This window comes from Apodemus sylvaticus, chromosome 10 (genome assembly GCF_947179515.1).
Source record: "Apodemus sylvaticus chromosome 10, mApoSyl1.1, whole genome shotgun sequence".
NCBI lineage: Eukaryota > Metazoa > Chordata > Mammalia > Rodentia > Muridae > Apodemus > Apodemus sylvaticus.
The window spans coordinates 58,099,464-58,122,219 of record NC_067481.1 but is presented as its reverse complement, the minus strand read 5'-3'; the positions used below and the strand labels follow the sequence as shown (position 1 = coordinate 58,122,219).

At 41.7% G+C, this 22,756-nt stretch overlaps 1 protein-coding gene across 4 annotated transcripts in view; it reads right to left on the bottom strand.

The window, feature by feature from the left end:
• Positions 1-22,756, bottom strand: part of Shisa6 (shisa family member 6) — a 294,361-nt gene that overhangs the window by 152,716 nt on the left and 118,889 nt on the right. For 2 of the 4 annotated variants that reach the window (XM_052196988.1, XM_052196989.1), the window contains exon 3: positions 1,309-1,404. The exons of the other annotated variants lie outside the window; for them this stretch is intronic. In XM_052196988.1, coding sequence (XP_052052948.1) covers positions 1,309-1,404 — 96 coding nt within the window. The remainder of the gene's footprint in view (positions 1-1,308; positions 1,405-22,756) is intronic. 4 annotated transcript variants of the gene reach the window in all.

Sequence of the window (22,756 nt, the reverse complement as noted above, 5' to 3'; positions counted from 1 at the left end):
CACCATGGAAGTATGACATCTTGAAATTATATCTGTCAACAGCAGTCAATACATTAGATGATCCTGCCCTGCCTAACACGGTGACTGAAAACTCCCAAGATATTTTCCCAATTCAGCAGCTCCCAAATTCCCAACCCACAGAAACCATGGGAGATTAAAAAGTGGGGTGTTTTTTTTGTATGTTTGTTTTGCTTTAAAATGTTGAGTTTTAAAGCCTCTGTTTCATGGCAATTGGTAATTACCGGTAAGTAGAGATGTCGGGGCTAGAACTTCCAGGTTTGAGTTCGTGCAAATGTCTCTGGGGTAGTTCAGTTGTGTTCAACTGTGTATCCCATCCCCCATTGTGCAACAGCTGCAACTCTTAATAGCCACAAATGCCACCTGTATCCTCAATAAACTTTATTTAGACACAAATAGACAACAGAAAATACATACACAGATACAGTTATCATTTTCTCTATAGGATAAACACACATCACAGGGAATTTAAAAAGTGGGAGCATAGAAGGTAAGAAAATGTGAAGTCCTTGTTCACTCACACTTGAAACAGACAAATATTTCAGAGGAAGACAGAAATGGAACATCTCAACAACAGGGTTCACATTTGGTCTATAACAGCACACAGGTGTCGGGAAGGTAATCAAAGGAGTCAGGGATCCAGTAACAGAATGCTCACAACACTAGTAGGACTATTTAAACAAAAGACAGAATCAGGGAGGATTCCGTACCCCTGCACAGATGCTCTGCAAGCTGTCAGCTAGGTTGGAAAGCAGCTTGGCAGAAATGCTAACTTAGCTTTCATCTTGCAGCTTGAAGGTCTGAATAACCTCTACCTTTGTGCCCACATCACAGAGTTTTACAGAGACACACCAAGGAAGCAGGAACTGTCCACATACACACTAGCTTAGAAACTCACAGTACAGAACATTGACATTGGGTATAAGATAGGACTTTTGAAAGGGAAAGGAAGGGAATAACAGCCCAGAGGCAAACACACACTTTACAAATACTGCATCCATTGGTAGCATTTCCCACCATGCTGCCTGTGGTCTCTTCCCACAGGAAGCCACCATCATTTGTGTCCCCATCATGTACAGAGCAGGATGGATGTGTCTTGGAGGTCTTTTGCCATCTAAAGTCATAAATGTGACCACCTGGTCATCTCTGTGCCCAGGGCATACTGCCATAGAGCCACCCCACTTATTCCAGATCCTGGGTAAGACTCAGGACTCTACACCATCTTCACATTTCAGATTGGGGTTCCCTAGGCAACCTCTGTATTTTAGTAAAAAATGGTTTCCACTGTACCCTTCGTGTGTCCTCTTCCTAATGTGACAAATCCAGATGAGATGAAGTTATGGAGATCTGGTCCTCCACTTCGGTAAGCATCCTTCCCATAATGCCCTGCAAGAAGATGGGCAAAATTACCTGACGCATTCATGACAGCAACACGGAAGACAATCACACCTCCATCTTGCCCAACAATGATGGTGTGTTTATGTTCATACCAGCAGGTAAGCCACAAGGTCAATGAAAATATTATATATATTATAATAAATATAATATATACAAACATATATATTACTGAGAATATATTGCTATATATAGACATGTACACATGTTATACACATAGCTTATATACATTATATATATTATATATAATATATACATGTATATAGCTATGTGACAAAGATTAATACTGCATTAGAAGTAGAAGAAGATAAGGCAAAACATGGTTTGACTGTGGCATTTCAGAGTGACCACTAAGTACACTCAAATGTTTCTTTATAGATGTTCCTCGACCTATAGCAGAGTTTTACCCTGATCAACTCATAGAAAGTTGAAGCATCTAAAATTGAAAATGGTGTTGAACATTGTAGTTGGCAATAGAGCACAATAGAGTGTGAGCTGTTTCCCCAGCACTCCACAGTGGTTCTCATTGCTCATGGACACTAACTAGCATCACCAGCAATGACCACACCACATCTTAGAAGCCCAAGAAGAGATAGAAAATCCCAGATGTAAAAACATAGCTACTTGTGTACTGCATTTGTGCTATCCTGGACAAGTCAGACAGAGCTAAGTGGGGACCCATGACCTTTTCCCACCATCCTTTCATAAAGTTAATAAGTGTAGATGATGTGATCTATTAAATTCAATAAGAGAGCTATAACATTTCAGGTTAGTACATTACAAAAGGACATTATAAGTTTGAAATAGGATGCACAGATTGAGGCTGGAAAGATGGCTCCGTGGTTAAGAGCACCCATATATACACACACACCTCATAAACATCTGTAATTCCAAGGTTCCAATACCCTCTCCTGGACTCCCTGCACTCTGCACACATGTGGTACACTAAAAAGTCATATAAGCAAAACACCCTGACACGTAAAAATAGGAGACGAAGTCTTCACAAAACGTTTTAAAAACAAGATACACAGCTACTTTTGAAAGGTTTGCATGTGTGTGTTACTTTTCTGTACTGCCCAAGTTTCTTCTCTTCTTCTTCTTCTTCTTCCTCCTCCTCCTCCTCCTCCTTCTCCTTCTTCCCCTTCCCCTTCTCCTTCTTCTTCTTCTCCCTCCTCCCTCCCTCCCTGCTGCCCCTTTTCTCTGTTTGAGTGTGTGTTTGTGTGTGTGTGTGTGTGTGTGCGCGCGCGCGTGCATAAGCATGTGTGTATCCATGAATCATACACAACCTGTGGGACCACAGACTAGCAAGTTAAAAAGAAACACAGCAACAGCTGAGCTGGCAGGTGGAATGGTGGCTATAAAACACTTGCAACATCTTTCTGTTTTCCTTTCTCGACTTCATGCAATAAAACTCTATCCTCTAACTGGCAAGGTTCAGACATCTTCATATGCATCGAGGTAAGGAAAAGACAAGGGCAAGTTAAGGACCATGAAAAAAGAAATTTAGAGAGAGGAAAGTTAGTATTAGACTTCTGACACTCAAATGGGAATCTATGATATGCCTGAAACACAGGCATTGTGAACATTGTGAAGAATTAACTCTACCAAGAAACACCCTCAGTACATGCATACAGATATGAAGGAAAATCACTAAGCATTCATATTGCCACAGTTTGTTTTACAAATTGAACTTGCAATATATAAAGTCAAAAGGGTTTTGAAAATGAAATATGATAACATTATCAAGCCAGTGCATTAAAATACACAGAGAAAAGTGATAGAAAATACATAAGTAGCTTGTCATTTAAGAGCTAATTATTTCTCTTTTAAGTTATTTATTATTTGGTAATTTATTTCTATAGTGAATGCCAAATTCTATAATATAAACACAAAAATAAATATCTTTAAAATATACTCTTCCCAAGACAAATAGAAACAATCTAAGCTCAAAGACTTATGAACAGGGAAAGTCACTGTCCATTTTCTGGGGGCCCTGCAGGTGCTGTTTATATTTAGGGCTCTGGCACTCTTCCTCTGGAAAGTGAAACCTGTTCCCAGTTCCTTCTTTCTTATCCCAGTTCCTAAACCTGAGCATGGATCAGAATACTAGAAACAGTTTAAATAGACAGATTTAGCAGACATGAGACAGGAATCAAGAGCTTGCAATTCTATCAGGGCCCCTGGTTCCGGGATAACAAAGTCATCAGAATCCTGCCATTGGCCCTTAGACTCTAAAACACATTACGACATTCACTCTTTGGCTTTTCACCGGGCACATTCTTGTTGGAGAATGTAGTAAGGATTCACACCTTCGTGGCACTGTCAGGGCTGAACTGAAAGCTTCTGCCTGAATCTCAAGCTGTGGGACAGCTGCTAGCGGCTGGACAAGCCATCTTTCTCAAGAGGAGAAGGGAGGCATGGAAAAGGTACATGCGACCGACCAAAGGCACACCAGACCCTCTCTTCCATAAGGAGCACAACTGTCCCTGTATTCCATCATAGAAAGGAGGAAACAATCCCGAGCCCTCATAAATTTGGACCTCATTAATTCAGAACCTGTGATGCATTCTGCAGAATTTGGGCTGCTTTATTTTTGTGCTCCTTATAAATAAAAATTTTGATAAACAAATCAATACTAAGGAAGATGGGACATAAAACAGAACCTGGGCTGTTTACAAATCATTCTTACCTGACAGAAGAACAAGGTCCCTCAGGACTGAGCATTACTCTAGTGCTCTGGGGCTCTGCCTGTCTGAAAGAGAACTGAAGCTTCTGGATCACTTACTGCAGGCCAGGCAGGGAGATGGAGCCTCTCTGCATGCATGGCTTTTGACATAACAATCACAGATTTTTTTATATACTACTTTCTTAACCTTTTCATTGGTACTGCTAGCAAGTCATTTATTATGTTTATTGTTTTAATATCATCTCCAATTTTATTGGTGGAAAAACTGAGGCTAACAAGCCAAGACTGGGAGACGCCTACGTCTGTACTTGTATTACCCATCTGACTGTAAATACTGCACTCATTTCAGTATGGGTACATGGCTTTTCTAAAACCTCATAAAAACCCACGTTCCTAGAGCTAGTCAACAGTACATCTTCCATCCCACCCAGGTCTCCAGCCTTCCAAGTCCAAAATCTTTCTGTAACCCTCACCCCAGTGGTCTGAGAAGAACAGCTATGACTCTGCTCCAAGAATGAACACAAGATAAACAGTAGAAACCCAAGGAGCAAAATTCTAGATGGCAACATGCAAGTTCATAGAAATTGATTCTGAATGGAAGAAAAAGAATAAATGGCATCGATGCCTAATGAGGCAGGAACAAGTGCATGGTAGAGGTTGGAAGAATTCCGGGGTCAATTCAGTTTGTAGAATTTTGAGTTAAACAAATTGAAAAGTTATGTGGAAACAAATCCTACAGAATCCTTCTTTGTCCTGAAACAGGGTCTCATGATGGAGCCCAGTTTGATCTCGAAGTCTCTAGACTCACACATTTTCCACCAAGTGCTGGAACTAAAGGTATGCGCCACCACCCCAACTCCTATGTAATCTTCAAAGGCGTCTGTAAAGGTGGTTTTTCTGGAATGGGCCTATGCGGTTGATCTGGAAAGCACAGTGAACACCTCAACCTTGGTTTTCTCAGTGCTCCTCAAACTTAAGCAAGCACTCAATCCCCCAGGATGGAACAAATGTCACTGGGCTCCAGAATCTCCTAGGAGGGAAGTTACTCCTGATAACTATATTTCTAATACATTCTTGACTGTGATAATTAATCCTCACTATCAACCAGACTGTATATAGAATAACCCTAAAGATTAATGGGGCATGCCTGTGAGTGTGACCATAAGAATGTGTCCACAGAGAATTTACTTACAGTAAAGACTCACCCTGACTGTGAGTCGTTCCATGTCACAGGCTGAGCATCTGGGAAATACTGAACATGGTAAGAGGAGAAAGCAAGCAGAGCCGCACTGCCCTCTCTTTCCTCACCCAGATCCACTCTGTCATGCTTTACCCATCATGGACCTAATCCTCTAGACTCTGAGCTAAATCAAACCCTTTGCCTTTGAAGTTGTTTCTGGCAGGTGTCTGGTCACAGAAACAAGAACAATATTCAGGTGCCAGGGGAAACCTGATGCAGAGTCCTCAAAAGCCACATCTAGTTGGGACTAGTGACAGGTTAGTCTTAGCCGGACCCAGACACAAGTCCAGAATGATGTAAAAAGCCTCTGCACAAACAAGGGAAGACATACTGGTAAAAAGAGAATCCCAGGGAAGCGGGAAGGGGTTGATTGGGGAACAGGGGTAGGGAAGAGGGCTTATGGGATTTGGGGGGAGGGGGGATCCTGGAAAGGGGAAATCATTTGAAATTTAAATAAAGAATTTATCAAATAAAAAAATTTAAAAAAATAGAGAATCCCTATGCAGGTAGCCAAACAGAAGAGATGAGTCAGCATCTATTTTTTTTTAAAGATTTACTTATTTTATATATGTGAATACATATATATATATATATATATATATATATATATATATATATATATATATATACTGTTGCTGTCTTCAGACACACCAGAACACCAGAAGAGGGCATCAGATGGTTATGAGCCACCATGTGGTTGCTGGGAATTGAACTCAGGACCTCTGGCAGATCAGTCTGTGCTCTTAGTCACTGAGCCATCTCTCCAGCCCCAGCATCTCTTCTGTTTCTTGATGATGCACCGAGTTGATGGACTGATGCAAAGGATGTAAGCAGGCACCACCAATTCCACAGTATGTCACTTAAATAACCATTTTGTTCTCCATCCAGTAGAATCTGCTGTCAATCTATGCCTCTCTGTCAGCTACCAGGGCCAAAGGACAAGGGAGAACAGGTTCTATCTAAGAAAAGTGGAATTAGAGAAGCAACCATGAATGTACCAGGGCTGTAGGTAGAAGTAAGCAAGGGCGTTGTGACGCATGCTGGAAAAGAAGCTCAAGAGTCTTCACACCACAGGACAGAAAAACATACAGCCCACACTAGGAGCAAAGTGGCTCCAGGCTTTAGAGCATGCATGCCACAATCTGCTGAAAACAACTGGGTAGAAGACCGTTGGGATGACATCTATTTTCCAGGTGCTACCACCACGCCCTCACTGGAACTATTGACAGCTTTTTTAGAAAAACACTAAAGTTTGGTTCTGTTTCAGTTTCTACCCAGGCCATCTTGACTTCCTGTCTGAATTACATGCCCTTCCAAAATCTCTTCAGGAGCCACCAGTCACAGATAGTACAAAGGGGAAACTGTTCCCAGATAAGAAGGTACTAAAGCAGAGAGGTCATGACTGGGATCTTAGAGTTGGGTTGTGCTCCTGGCTCTGAAAAGAAAAGACTAGAAAGACATCTTCCTGTAAAGAAGAGTTGCTATAAGAAACAGGAAGGGGGAATGGGATAGTATCCAAATGGTGACTTCTATAAGACTCAACAGAATTTTGCATCTGTGAAGTTATATCAGCAGTCATGAGACAGAAACAAACTAATCAAGAATGGGTGTCTGCTACATTCCTGGACCACAGACTGGGTGGGAGGGAAATTGGTGATGTGGTGTCTAAGGGGAGGTGCAGCTGCACATGAACTGAGAAGGACAAAGAGATAAACAGGGGTAGGGCACAGCAGACACTCTAGGATTTGAAATCCATTTCAAATAAGACTCCCTGAGGAGGGATAGAAGGGACAGTTTAGAAGCAATAATTAAAAGTTAATTATCTGTTGTTTTCCTGAGCAGATAGATTTCAGTCTTTAAATCCAGAGAAAGGAGTAAGTCTTCAAACTATTCATTAGAAGGGATCAATATCTAAATATAGCCTGACCTAAGATGCTGTCTGTGGTGGTTTGAAATGTTTGGCCCAGGGAGTAGAACTAATCGGAGGTGTAACCTTGACGAAATAGGTGTGGCCCTGTTGGAGAAAGTGTGTCACTATGAGGGTGAGCTTTGGTGAAGATGTAGAACTCTCAGCTCTTCCAGTACTATGTCTGCCTGGATTCTGCTATGCTTCCTGCCATGATGATAATTAACTGAAATTCGGAAACTGTAAGCCAGCCCCAATTAAATGTTTTCCTTTATAAGAGCTGCCTTGCTCATAGTGTCTCTTCACAGCAATGGGAACCATAACTAAGACAAATGTCATTTAAAATTAAGAAAAGAGATCAATCTAATTTCATAAAACATGAAATCTATAGGAACTGAAACCACCCTCTTAATAATGTTGGGGAGGCTGAAAAGATGGCTGAGTGGTTTAAGAGCATCGACAGAGGACCAGTGTTTGGCTCCCAGCACTCACAGCCACCTGTACCCTCAGCTCTAGGGTCTCTGACACCCTCCTCTGGCCTCCAAAGACACCTGTACTCACAAGCTCATATAAACACATACCTAAAGTTTTTGTTTTTAAAAAGTATCAGGACTCACTCTTTTGTTCTTGGGACAAACATCCTGGCAGAGGCACACTTAAATATAAAATTCAATTGACACCCCATTTCAAACCTAGCCAAGCCAAAAGGACATAATAATGTTTCCCATTCCCTGGGTCTCTGAGGTTAAATGCGTTAATACACGCAATCTATATGTTATACACAGCCCTCAGAATGTTAGTGTTAGGCCTTTTAAAGAATTTGTTATACTTTAGAATAAAAATGTTTTAGTTCTCTTTGCCTACTTCAAAATTCACTGGAAATAATGAAAGGAAAAGAGAATAGTAAAAATCAAAAAACACGCAGGGTTTTGTTGTTGTTATTGTTAAACAGATAGGACAGTTTGGAAAACTACCACCACAGTTAAATGCATACAAAGATACACAGAAAAATCAATTCAAAGAGGACTAAGAACCTAAATATACCACATCAACCCTTAAAATTGTTAGAAGAGAATATAGGACAATGAATATAGAATTTTAAACCAGAGAAGAAACTATTGGAAAGCTTTTAATCATGATACATCAAAAGCAATCATAAACCTATATATCCAAGGCTAGAAAATACACAGATATTAATATCAAGAGACTATCAATATCTTCAAAGAAATCAAAGGGAAAACAAACCAAATAGGTAAAACAAAACCAAAAACAAATAGGCAACTTAAAGAGGAGAAAACCCAATGAGCCAATACACAGAGAGTAGTGCTCAGTCTCACAAGCAATCAAGGAACTCAAATTAAAACCATAATGAAGCTGCATTTCACACCCAGTAGTCTGGCAAACTTATAAATGCCCAAGACTTCTGACTTGAATCCTGGGGGAAGGATAATTACTAAAGCTGCCTTGAAAAGCCCCATGGCAGTGGCTGACAGATTGGAGTGTGGCTACCATAGAAGCCATACTCAGTGATTCTGTTTGTAGCTATCCACATCAGACCAGTCCTGGAGAGTTCATGAGGAGCTATGCAAAAGCAAGTTCAATGCAACACCATTTGTAATCAAGACAAACGTGGGGTCTACAATCTTATTCAGAAAAGAGGTGATAAATCATGGTGCAGTCATCGAATGTAATTCTGCTGCAGTAGAAAATGAAATGTAAGGAGTGGAAGCAAACTGACGCTCCAAATGCCTGAGCTCTAATGCTGAGCACAGAAAGGAAACTGGAGAAAAACAGGGTGGCGTGATAGAAAGGGAGTTTTGAAATATGCAATATAATATTTGATGTTGTTTGAGGATATATATATGCATAATGTTACACAAATATAAAGACATTCAGCAAAAATTTAAATATACGTTTCAAGGTAACAGTTACTTCTACAGTAAGGACACCAGCGTAGTTGGAAAAGGCTATGAGGAATTGATCATGTGCTCTGTTTCTTACACTGGAAAGCTGGAGGTGTGTTGATCTATTAAACAATTCTATTTTGTCTATTTGTTAGTTCATTTGTTTAGAGTGCAGTCTCTCTATGCATCCCAAGATGGCTTAAAGTCATGATCTTTCTGCCTCAGCCTCCCCAGTGCTGTAACTGAAAGTTACATGTGCAACTAGAATTCTGATCTTTGTGTGTGTGTGTGTGTGATTGGTTGGTTGATTTAGTTTGTTTCTTTAGTTTCAGTGCTGGCAATGGAATGTAAGACCTTGTACATACTAAGTACTCTACCGATGACTTACCTCTCACCAATATATAAGCTGAACAGAAGCACTCAGAGGTATGCTTGTGGAGAAGGGTTTTACTGCAGATATGAGGGAAAGCACAGGCAGAAGCATCAAGAAGAGTCTTGACCAGAGAAAGTAGTACACTGAATATGGCCAACAGACTAGACTGGGTCATGGAAGGATGGGGGAGGGAAGAGATAAAGAAAGGGCGACAAGAGAGGGGGGACCAAGAGAGAAAGATAAAAGAGAGTGCATGGCCAAAATACTAGGCTTATATGGAAATGAGAAAGGTGGGGGGTGGGGAAAGCCCAAGAGCTACAGAAGCTTAGGGTAGGGAGTGGGGTGGAAAATGCTGAGAAAAGCCAGGACTATGTAATAGGTGCTGAGAGAGCTTGGAAGTCAGATGCATTGTGGCATACGAATGGACACCATGGATAGCCATTTGTCCTGAGTAGTTTCTTTTAGACCTGACAACCTCTAAATAATTTATTTATTTGATGATAGATGTAATAAGATTATATGTACTGGATAGATGAATGGTTAGGTAGACAATAGATAAAAGTGACACAGACAGGTATTGCTATGAATAGGTAGTTTGAAGATTAATAGATTTGTTTAGATTGATTAAACTATTCTTCCTTGAGAATTTCATACATTGTCAGTGTTTTGAAGAACAAAGGGAACAAAAAGTCTCTAGTTTTAAGACTACCCATAAGCACCTGCTGGGACTGATGTACGAACAAGAGGCAAGCCATAGGATTTCTGAAATCATGGTTGCTGCATGTGTTTCTAATCATCAACCAGCCTTGGAATCCTAGCATTCCCCAAGGAAAGGTTGCTAAAGCAGATTGTACAATTTAAAACACTTGCAGAATTATCCTTAGGAACAGCATTGGGGCTAAAGGCTCCTGGAGCTGCCCCAGTGAAGGTGATATGCAAAGGGAGTGAGAAAAGTGAGGGTGGACTGAACCAGAGAGCTGCAGCAGGGACAGAGCTAGAGCTCTCCAGCTTTGGAGCCTGCTTGTGATGCAGAGCATGCCCTTAGAGCTCACATGGAGTGGGGCTGTGAGCAGCTGAGAGGCAGCTCAAAGGACACCGAGGGCCAGAGTCTTCTCTCTCTCTCTCTCTCTCTCTCTCTCTCACACACACACACACACACACACACACACACACACACACACAGAGTTGAAACGCCTCTGTGCAAAAAATATGTCCCAAACAACAGAGGGAACACATATAAAACCAGAGTGGGAGACTTCATTGCACAGGATAAAGGGCTGCCCCTGGCTTACACACAGTTGAATCATGTCACTGACATGCCAACTGCAAAAAGTGTATAACAACTAGAATCAGACAATTGCTCCCACTCAAAGCTGACTCCACCTGAGAAAGCCAGTGGATATATAAAATATAACTAAATTTGACTCTTAATTAAAAAATGCAAATGAAAAGATGATATACATTTTTTGGTTAGTTGGTTTTGATTGTTTTTCTCCAGTTCTCTCTCTATAGCCCTGGCTGTCCTAGAACTGATTATGTAGATCAGGCTGCTCTTAAACACACAGATATCTGCCTGCTTCTACCTCCCACGGCCTGGGATTAAAGATGTGCACCTTATAATATGCCTTTAAAAAACTAATCAATTTCACAAAAATCTAAGCATTCCATGATATCCAATAACAAGGTGATAATTCCCCCTTGCTTTGTGGAACAGTACCTACTTGGCTTGTCATCCTACTCCTGGGAAATTTCCCCTACTTGCTTTCCAATTTTTCCACAAGATATGAACCAGAGTAAGCAATACAGGGTTGATTGCATTTTTTTTTAACCAGTGAGGAACAACTATGCAAAAGATTGAAGCAGAGCAGTGTGTGCTGATTGTGATGATTTCCAAGGAATGGGAAAATGAGGAAGAGGAGAAGGAAGAGGAAGAAGGGAAGGAGGAAAAAGAGGTAGAGGAAGACACTTCAGTGAGGTACAAAACAATGTCTCAGTATGATCCCTTTTATAGAAAGGATAATTAGAAGTTATACAAAGAGGATATCTGCAGGCCCATTGCAAGTATGATATTTTATGCAAGCAACATGTTTTTCTGGTAATAAACTTGCTTACAACATTCATTCCCTTGGGAGAGGGCTTAGGATGAAAGGAAAGAGATGTTTAACTTTGATTTTTTACTAACTGTTTGAAATTTTAAACATGTGCATGTGCTGTTTACTTTTCACAATATTTACAGAGTATCTGAGAACTGGGAAGAGGGCTTAGGCTCAGTGTTTCCCCCTCTTCTGTAACAATAAAAAATAAAAATCCCCAAGACTTGGCATTTTATGAACAGAAGGTGGCCCAGGAAGCCAGCCACTTTTCCTTGTGTAAATAACAGTACCTGACACCCACCTCACAGAAAGGTGGTAAGGCTCTAATGCAGAAGGGTATTTCAAGGGCATCCTATGATGCTCCAGGCTAATAATCCCTCCATAAATGGCCAATGCTCTTGTGTTAAGCCCACTCTTCCCTCTTTCTCATGCAGAGAGCTCCTGAGGGCCTCTCACTCTGTATGAATTCTAGGCTGACCTTGGACCAGAAAGAGGCCCAGTCAGAAAGAGATTGAGAGGCCCAGCTTTGGCATCCAGCCTCTTTCCCTTAGTGGACCTTGGAGCTCCTTCCATTTCCCCTGAACCTCAGCCTATAAGGGAGGGGCTGAGAACTAGGAAACAGAGCTTCCCGAGGTAGTTTCTTTCTGGTAAACAAACCAGATGATTTCCAAGCTGATTCTACCAAAGAATCAGGACGACTGCTTTATTTGCCTGTGGATACTCCTAGTTTAAAACTCTAACAAGTAACTACTAGAAATGCCCTATTTATTTCATGTGAGGATTCGGGTACTTTCTTACACAAGCCTATGGTGACCTTGTACTCCAGCGCCCAGGATGGAACATCTCTACTGTGAACAACTTCCTTCTGAGGTCTTCCTTCTACATAGGCTGTATGGAGCCTTGGAAGACAATAAGGACCAGGACCAGATATCAGTCTCTATACCTCCATGAAAATGAGTACCCACAGCCAGACTCTGAATGAATAACCCTGGATTGCAAGACTCAATCATGGACAGAAGAAGAAGTATGTAAGCCCAGAGCTGTGAGCAGCAAACATTCTCAAGGTCACAGAAAGCCTTGGACTCAATCTCATCAGAATGAAACTATTCATCCTACAGTGCAGTTCTGGGAAGATGCCATTAGATATAGAGGAACAAAGAGCCCAGATAAGGTGGGGGTAGAGGCCAAGATGCTAAAACCCAGATCCATAAACCATCCAACAAGGGAGCATTCATCAGAAAGGAACTCACATACTTTTAGTTCAAATAAATGCTTTCAGTTTTATTGGTATAGAATCCAAATAAACAAAAAGCATGCATATTTTTTCTATACATACCTCAAAGCTGTAGCAAAAGGCAAAGAAAGCATGGTTGAGGGAAAGTTCTAGGTCAACTTCCCTCATTGTGACAGGAAATTTTACCAGTGTGTTTTGAATATTATATATTCTTGGGGATAAATTGTATGTTTGGGAGAGGGTTGTAGTTGTAAACGTATTACACAGTTTAGCTAAGTGTGGTAGCACAATGTCAATTATTCAACTTATTAAGGCAAGAGGAAGGCAGGTTCAAGGCCATTTTGAGCTATAAAGCAGTTTCAAGGTCAGCACAGACAATTTGTTAGCACTGCGTCATTGGAGACATGGATCCCTCTAGCATGTGCAAGGCCCTGTGTTCAATCTTTAGCACTGGAGAGTGGAGAGAGGAGAAAAGAAAAAAACCCAGAAAATTATATGCTATGGAGATAAAACTTTCTAAGTCATACCTTTTATGCATCCTATTTGCCAAGGAGAAGAGTGAGGGAGTCCTTAGGAGGTGGTAATGCTCTCTAATTCCTGCCTTGAAGGCAGAATCTAAGGCAGCTGAACTATAACTAGAGGTGTTTCTGAGGTCATCCTTTTTAGGCTTTGGATTGCTAGATGAGGAAAATGGCGGTAGGAGGGGTTGGTAGTCCAAAGTCATGGAGCTAGGACTGCTGGCCTCTGCCTTCCCAGGCCAACATTCTTCCCAATGTCCCTAAGAGCATACAGCCTGCCTTGTGGAGGAGGAAATGACACTAAAGCTTATTTCTACTCCAGGGGACCCCAGTGCCTCATTTATTTTCTCTTCGGTTATTTTCTCTTCAGTTCTATTGGCTGCAATCCCCTTGGAAGGTAGCCCAGCCAAACCAAATCCCTGTCTTTGACTCTAATCAGAATCTCAGAGCTGTCTCATTGTCTTAAGCAGGACTCTGGCCAAGAGCAGTCCTGAAGAAGACCAGCAGAGGAGGTAGAATATATAGGAGCTCTGCAGGGAGAACAGTTCGTTCTTTAACTGCTCCAAATGTCTTGCAAGGTCATGGAGGTTAGGGTAGATCTCTGAACCCTAAGAACTGAGTGCACTGAAGAGGCCCCTCTTGTTACCACTTGCTGATGTGCACTTTCTTAGTTCCAGGGAGACTAAGACCTGTTTTCATCTTTTTCTACAAAACTACTGTGCTTTCTACAAGTGCAACCAAATTAACAAGCTTAGTGAGGGATCCTGAGAAACTGCCACCACTTTGTTGAATTCAGACTGCATATCATGGTGCTGAGGCAGAGAGCACCTCTGACTATCTACAGAAAAAAAATCATATTGGTTTTCCCTATTTTAAGGATGAGGAAACAGTCTTGGAGAAGTTAAATAATCATCGAAGTCAGAATGGCTATGCAGTGATTTAGGACAGAGGCTCATATCCATGCCCTGGCTCTCTACACTGAGGGCCCTTGCCATTTACCAGGGTCCCAGGGAAATGAAGCTTGAGGTGCCAACTAACTCCAGAGAGAGGATAAAAACACAAACTTCCAATAAATCAGTCTGGCTCTGACACCATCTCAGCAGCTCTGGGCAAAGCACCCACGCTTCCTGAACCTCAACTAGTCTCTTTGGTGAATAGGAGTATGTCTGCCTCAAAAGGCAGTGGTGAAGATTAAGGTGAATGCATTCATGCATATAATATACAGGACACTTATTTACTAAAGATGATTATTGTCCCTGCTACCACAGGAAGATGTTGTTGAAGAATACTCAGCATTTCAAAATGCTTCAGGAGAAACACAAGAAAATCCTTTGGATTCAAGCTTTTGCAATGATCCAGGGAACTCCTCCTTCTAGGTTCATCCTGGTAATATCTTTGTCCCTTCCTGGTTTAAGAAACTCACTAAAATTTACATAGAAATTATTTGGAAAAGAGAGACTAAGAAAATGCTGAATCCTGATTCATATTTCAAATAAAAGGCAATGTCGTGTCTCACACCTGCCTGCCCTGGTACCTCATGTTCTTGAGTCCTTCATCTTGGTCATAAGATTCTGTGTGAATTGGACCACCATTCTGGGGATGGAGCATTGCTCAGAAGCAACCAGAGTCCGACATTGTTTGATCTACATGGCATCTTTATGTGGGAAATTTATCTTGACACCATCTACTAGTTCTAATTCCTTGGAAAAATAGGTCATATGAGAGTATAGGGGTTCAATTCAAGTGGGCCTTCTCTTAGATACTTCTATTTGAAATACTCCAACTCTTATGGAATATTTAGTAAAGACTATCTTGATATAAACAGAACAGAGCGGAAATCAGAACAACTTAGGAACTGTAGCTTTTCTAGACTTAAACCCCTGGGAGAGACTAATTTGAGTTATCCATTAGACTCATAGCACCTTTCTTCCCCTGTCCATTTGAATGGCAATGGTCTATGTTGATCACCCCCACCCCCACCCCCTTGACTACATCATTCCATCACAATTACTGAGTAGAAACACCAATGACAAAGCCCTATCAGCTGCACTGAGGAGCCATGGGACTTCAGGCCAGTTGTTGTTATGATCTGTAAAAACATACGAGTTATACAACTTAATCACACGTTATATAACTCATATAAAGTGTTTAAGACCCTAACTAGGCATGTTAACTCAACAAGTGATTGTCATTGCCATTGAAATCTAAGCAAGTGAGTCTGGCAGGGGAAAATAATACCTAGTGCTAAGGACTGTCATACAACAAATGTGTGTGTGTGGGGGGCACCTATGACAAGAGTGGCAAGAGTGGGAGTGGGGGATGGGGATTGGGAGGTTACACTGACCATCTGGATTAAAATCTCACCTCCATTTCTTATTAGCTGTGTGATTTGAGACAGATTACTTAAAATTTCTAGTTTATTCATCAGTCATACTAAACTCTTCCTCATTGGATGACTGAAAGAATTTAATGAATAGATACACAAAAAAAAGCATATAAAGGGTATACCTAGATCTGTGAAGACCTGTATTTTTTCAATCAGCTCTGTCTTTTTGGCATTTTCCAGAAGTAAGAACCGTAAGTCAAGCCCCATCACCACCATACAATACAGTTCCCAGACTTTTTATGCAGTGTAACCTGGTGTGTTGACTAGTTTTATGTCAACTTGACACAAGTTAGAATCTCTGGAGGGGGTGGGGGAAGCCTCCTCTTTGATTTGAGAAAATTTAGAAGAAAAAATTCTCCATAAGATTGGGCAATAGGCAAGCCCTTAGAGAATTTTCTTAATTAGTGATTGATGTCAGAGGGTCTGTACTATTGTAGGTGGGGTCAACCCAGGGTGGGAGGCCCTGGGTGGGAAGCCCTAGGTTCTATAAGAAAGCAGGTGGAGCAAGCCATTTAGAGCAAGCAAGGAAGCAGCACCGGGGCCCTGCCCCCAACCACTCCCCCCCACACACACATACACATACCCATGGCATCTACATCAGCTCCTGCCTTCAGGTTCAGGCCCAGTTTGAGTGCCTGTCCTGATTTCCATACATGCTAAACAGTAACGTGGAAGCATATTTCCTCCCCAAGTTTTCTTTGGTCACACCGTTTCATCACAGCAACAGTCACCCTAACCAGAACACCTAATATTTCCAGCATTTTCTACCTTTGACCTTGCTTTCTCCTCCCTAGAGAAGTATGAGCGGTAAGGAAGGGGCTTTTATTTACAGGGTACTTGCATGCATCTCCTCTGTATCTTTCCTGCTTTTGTGGTAAGTGAACTGTCCCTGTCCCTCTTGCAGCCTAACATCCATCTTCTTTCATCTTCAGCTTATCGCCCTCCTCCTCAAAACACTGATTTCTCTTCTCAGTAAACTCATCCACAGTGGAACTCATCCCACTGCTCACAACCTTAAATGTAACTTCCTCTTTCCCTGTGGCCCCCTCCCCAGCCACTGCTTCCTTTCTTTACCAGCTTCACAGTAAAATTTGACCAAAGCCATCCTAACAGTAACTTTCTCCACCCCACAATTCTCTTTGTGCTTGTAAATCCTTCTGTTCACCTCTCCGCTTGTTAGCATAAACCTTTATGGGACTTGATTAAGAACTTCTGTAATTATTCCAGATGAATTTGAGAATTGCTCTTTCTAACTCTATGAAGAATTGAGTTGGAATTTTGATGGGTATTGCATTGAATCTGTATATTGCTTTTGGCAAAATGGCCATTTTAACTATATTAATCCTGCTGATCCATGAGCATGGGAGGTTTTCCCATTTTTTGAGGTCTTCTTCCATTTCCTTCTTCAGAGTCTTGAAGTTCTTGTCATAGAGATCTTTCACATGTTTGGTAAGAGTCACCCCAAGGTACTTTATACTGTTTGTGGCTGTTATGAAGGGTGTCATTTCTCTAATTTCTTTCTCAGCCTGCTTATCCTTTCAGTATAGGAAGGCTACTGATTTGCTTGAGTTGATTTTATAACCTGCCACTTTGCTGAAGTTGTTTATCAGCTGTAGGAGTTCTCTGGTAGAGTTTTTTGGGTCACTTAAGTATACTATTATATCATCTGCAAATAGTAATAGTTTGACTTCTTCCTTTCCAATAGCTTATGCTCTAAGATCAAGAATGGGCAAATGGGACCTCATAAAATTACAAAGTTTTTGTAAGGCAAAGGACACCATCAAAAGGACAGATCGGCAACCAACAAATTGGGAAAAGATCTTCACCAACCCTACATCAGATAGAGGGCTAATATCCAATATATACAAAGAACTCAATAAGTTAGACCCCAGAAATCCAAATAAGCCTATTAAAAAATGGGGTACAGAGTTAAACAAAGAATTTTCACCTGAAGAACTTTGGATGGCGGAGAAGCATCTTTAAAAATGCTCAATTTCATTAGGGAAATGCAAATCAAAACAACCCTGAGATTTCACCTTATACCAGTCAGAATGCCTAAGATTAAAAATTCAGGAGACAGCAGGTGTTGCCAAGTATGTGGCGAAAGAGGAACACTCCTCCACTGCTGGTGGGGTTGCAAATTGGCACAACCACTCTGGAAATCAGTCTGGCGGTTCCTCAGAAAACTGGGCACCTCACTTCCGGAAAATCCTGCTATACCACTCCTGGGCATATACCCAGAGGATTCCCCACCATGTAATAAGGATACATGCTCCACTATATTCATAGCAGCCCTATTTATAATTGCCAGAAGCTGGAAAGAACCCAGGTATCCCTCAACAGAAGAATGGAGGCAAAAAAATGTGGTATATATACACAATGGAGTACTATTCAGCCATTAGAAACAATGAATTCATGAAATTCTTAGACAAATGGATGGAGCTGAAGAACATCATACTAAGTGAGGTAACCCAGTCTCAAAAGATCAATCATTGTATACACTCACTGATAAGTGGATATTAACCTAGAAAACTGGACTACCCAAAAGATAATCCACACATCAAATGAGGTACAAGGAGAACGGAGGAGTGGCCCCTGGTTCTGGAAAGACTCAGTGTAGCAGTATAGGGCAAAACCAGAACAGGGAAGTGGGAAGGGATGGGTGGGAGAACATGGCGAGGGAAGGGAGCTTATGGGACTTTCGGGGAGTGGGGGGCCAGAAAAGGGGAAATCATTGGAAATGTAAATAAAAAATATATCGAATAAAAAAAGAAAAAGAAAGAATATAAAGTTGCATTATAATTAATATAATATCAAATTTTTAAAAAAAGAACTTCAGTAACTACATCAGCAAAAGTCCTGTTTACAAGTAAGATCAGACAAATAGGGGAGGTGGGGGCTGGGATTTCAACATACTCTTCTAAGAGCTGCTTAGTCTTGAATATGTCCCCAAAGCTTCAAGCATTGGAAATTTAATCTCTAAATTTGTACAGTGATATACAGAGTAGGACCTTTGGCAGATAACAAGGGTAAGATGATGGTCCTTCTCACCCCATTCAGAGCCCTCAGCCTTGATGACATGGTACAAAGGCTCTTGCTAGATGCAGCCCTGTGATCTTGATTCCCAGATTCCAACCTCGAGAACCACAAAGAGAAAGCTTTTTTTTTTATCTTCTTTATTTACATTGCCAACGGTAAAACCTTTCCCAATTTCTCCCCTCCCAAAAGCCCCTTCCCCAACGATTCCCTTCCCCTTCTCCCACCCCCTGCCTCCATGTATATGCCCCTCTACCCAACACAGTCCCACCTCCCCCCTAACTCCCCCCCATCTGTTTCCCTTTGTTGTGGCCTCTATTGAGCCTTTACCTGACCAAAGACCACTCCTCCACTGATGCCCAAAAAGGCATTCCTCTGCCACATTTTTGGCTGGAACCATGTACACCCCTTGGTTGATAGTTCAGTTCCTTGGAGTCTTGGGGTGTCTGGGTGTCTGAAGTCATTGTTCTTCCCATGGGGCTATATACCCCTCCAGCTCCTCTGGACACCCTCCAGATCCTCCGTTGGGGACCCCAAGCTCAGTCCAATAGTTGGTTGCTAGTTTCTGCCTCTGAATTAGTAAGGCTCTGGCAGGGCCCCGCTGGAGACAGCCATGGCATGCTCCTTTTGGTACACGCTTTTTTATAAATTATCCAACTGCAGGGATTTTGATATAGGAACATAAAATGGACCGAGATAACTCATAGTAGTCCAAAGATAGCTTCATCATTTCAACAGTCCCCAAAGAGTTTCTCCCAAAGCCTTCCTCATAAGCATAACTCCAAGATCCTTATCATCTCTGTCTCTGATCCCCACATCCCCTGAAGTTAGCAAATACTTCCATGACTGCCTGTAAATTCATCTCTTCTAGGTCATCAGCCAGCTACCAGTTAAAACCACAAGCAGTATCATTTGACCTGCAACAGTTGGACGAAGCTTTTTACTTCAGCTGGACTCACTGCCATCTGCTCATGATGTAACACATGTAAAGTCTCCTAAATAAGGTCATCAGATCATGCTATGCCTCTCAAAATCTTCCAGGGCCGTATATTCCTAACAGTTAAACACTACTCACTACTAGATATATGCTACCGCCCTGCTGGCTTCTCTCACTTAGACCAACTTCCTCATTCCTCAGTATAGGCATATCAAAAGAACTGCTCTCCCAGCATGCACTGCTCAGATCTGCCTCACAGTCTTTTGTATTTTCAATTCCCTCCACCTGGAGCTAATATGCATGCTCTCTCCCAAATTAGGTCTTTGAGAGTTTCAAACATACAACATGTTTCCAGCATATTCATCATCTCCGGGTCTTGCTGGTTGCTTCCTTTTCTAGCCAATGTTGTGATGCCCCCCTTTAAACTTCCCAGGATCAGTGTGTGCTGCACCACATATTCTTGGGTGTATAATCTTTCACTGGAGAGTACCTGTCTTACCAAGGGGCTACATTAAGAAAAAACCTGAACCTTCTTTTCCCAGAAGCTAACAATTGCACATCTATTCAGGTTTGGGATAGGACTTTGTACCCAACCCCCCTCTCCTGGCTGGGATTTGGTCTCGTTGGCCTTACACAGGTCTTGTGAGTGCTGTAATAGGTTCGTGCATGAGCTATTTCACTATGTCCAGACATGTTTCCTTATAGTCATCCGCTGCCTCTGGCTTTTACCCTCCTCTTGTACCCTCCCCTGAAATGCTTTTAACCACAATGAAAATATTACTACACATACAGAAATACCAAATGCTATTGGGGATATAGAGCAAATGGAAGTCTCACCACACGGCTGGTGCAAGTATAAAATCATCAACCTTTTGCAAAGCATTGTAGATAAAATATGCCTGCTCTAGACCCCAGCAATTCCACGCCGATATTTACCCAAGAAACATGAGTATATGTTCAGTCAGGTACAAGAATATTTATTACAACTTTATTTATAACAGTAAAAGTGGAAATATTAGAGCTCTCAACAAATACAGATTGAATAAACACATTCTAGTATGTGTACAAAATATAGTTCTGTGCAAGTACAAACTATTAGCAAGTGCTGTAACATAAATGACTCACAAGCTAAAAATCCAAATAATAAAGAATACGCACTCTTAAGATCCCATTCATGCAGTGGCTAAAGCAAGCTCTTTTGAAAAGAGCCCAAAAGAAAGGCTATTTAATGATGACACAAGTCATAATACTGGTTACCTTACATGTAAACTGTAAATGAGCATGGGGGACTCATATGGAGTGATAGAAATATCCTACAATTTTTTTCTAGTGGTTCAGTAAGAGGGAGATGTATGGACAGAAAGATGACAGATATAGGTAAATATTCTATTCAATACTTAGGTTTAATAGTTCACATTAAAAATATTTTTCTATATTTCCGTAGTTTCTTAAGCTTGATTTAAGTGAAGAGAACTATAATATTCTTAGTATTCTAGCTCCCCAAATGTCTATATTTAGTTAGGTTTATAAACCACAGGAGCTCAAAACAACAAAGGCTCTTAGAACCATCCTATCTTCACCTCCTCGTGAGCAGGGGTAGGGTCAGGACAGAGGAAGTCAATTCTGAAACATGATGTTCAGAGGAAAGCAGGTGAGGGTGAGGTAGCCCACTGCTTCTATCCTGCTCAGAGAGTCCACAAACACCATTCTCCTGTTCAGAGAGTTAGGGTGTGACCATTGAGAGTCCCTGACAATGAACAGCTCTCAGGAAGCCACCTTCCTTCACAGTGAAGACAGCCAGAGGCAGAAGCAGAAGGGATTCCATGCAGGAGAAATGTCAGAATGATGGAGCAGCTAAGGTGCCAGCTCTGCCTCTAATAAAGCCATAGTAGCTGTAATGATGTGCAGTTGAGACATAAGAGAGAAACTCCAAGAAAGAGTGGACCGTTCAAGCCAGGAAGCAGAGCGTATTCATCTCAGCAGCTGGCTTGAGGACATTCATTCTTCCAGGAAACTCGGTGCAACGGGTGACAAGGCATTTAAGGCTCAGAACTCTTTCAAATACTTAAGTAAAAAGTGCTCTCAGTGAAGGATAAAGTCAGGCTGAAACCAGACAATATGTAATAAGTCTCTGGGTTTAGGAGACCTCTGATCCACAGGGAAGGACCTCATATTAAGAAATGGTAATCACTCTGCCTGTGGCACTTGACTCCGAGCATCATATAAAATCTCATTTAACTGAAACAGTGAAACTACCTCACATGGCAAGCATTAATTATCCCCATGTGGCACACAGGAAAGTAAAGTCCTTCTCGGTTTAGACCATTTGTCTAAAACCACACAGTGAGTAAGGTAAGTCTTGGGGATTTGAGCAAAGCTTGCTTTACTCCAAAGCCTGTGGCTTTTCAGACTGTCAGGAAAAATAAAGATGTACTCTATTGCAGGAAAAGTGAGATTAGTGAAGCTACAAGGCAGGAAGCCGACCGAGGTCAGGTTCCAAAAAAGTGGGCCCAGGAAGAAGAATGCCAAGACTCCAGCTCAGTAGTGCAAAGTAGAAAGATTACAGCCTGTGAAAGTACACCAAAGTCTGGGCTGGAGCAACTGCTGACAACCCCCGGGGAGCTCAGGCATATGGCTAACAGTCTGTTCCTGTTAGAAAGGGGAGAGAGGGAAACATCCGCAAACCCAGACACTGTGAGAGATCTTCTCTATGAATACCTGCAGCACATGCAGTCTTCTTCAGGGCAGTGGTGGGACCCTGCTTCCTGGCTCTTTGGGTCTACTCTGGATGTACAGAAGGAATGCATCTCACCCTTTTAGCCACCCTGCATGCAGCCTAACACCCTGCACAGGCTGATCAGCAGCTGTGCATTGACTTAATTAATTAACGATTTCAGTTTGCTCCTTCACGGTCTATCTGAGGCTGAGTCATGGCAGTACCTCTTTATCTGCAGCAGGCAGATGACTCCCCCTAAGCCACCCACATAATTATCTCAGTTTTCAAAGCCCCTTTGAATTCCACAGCCATTA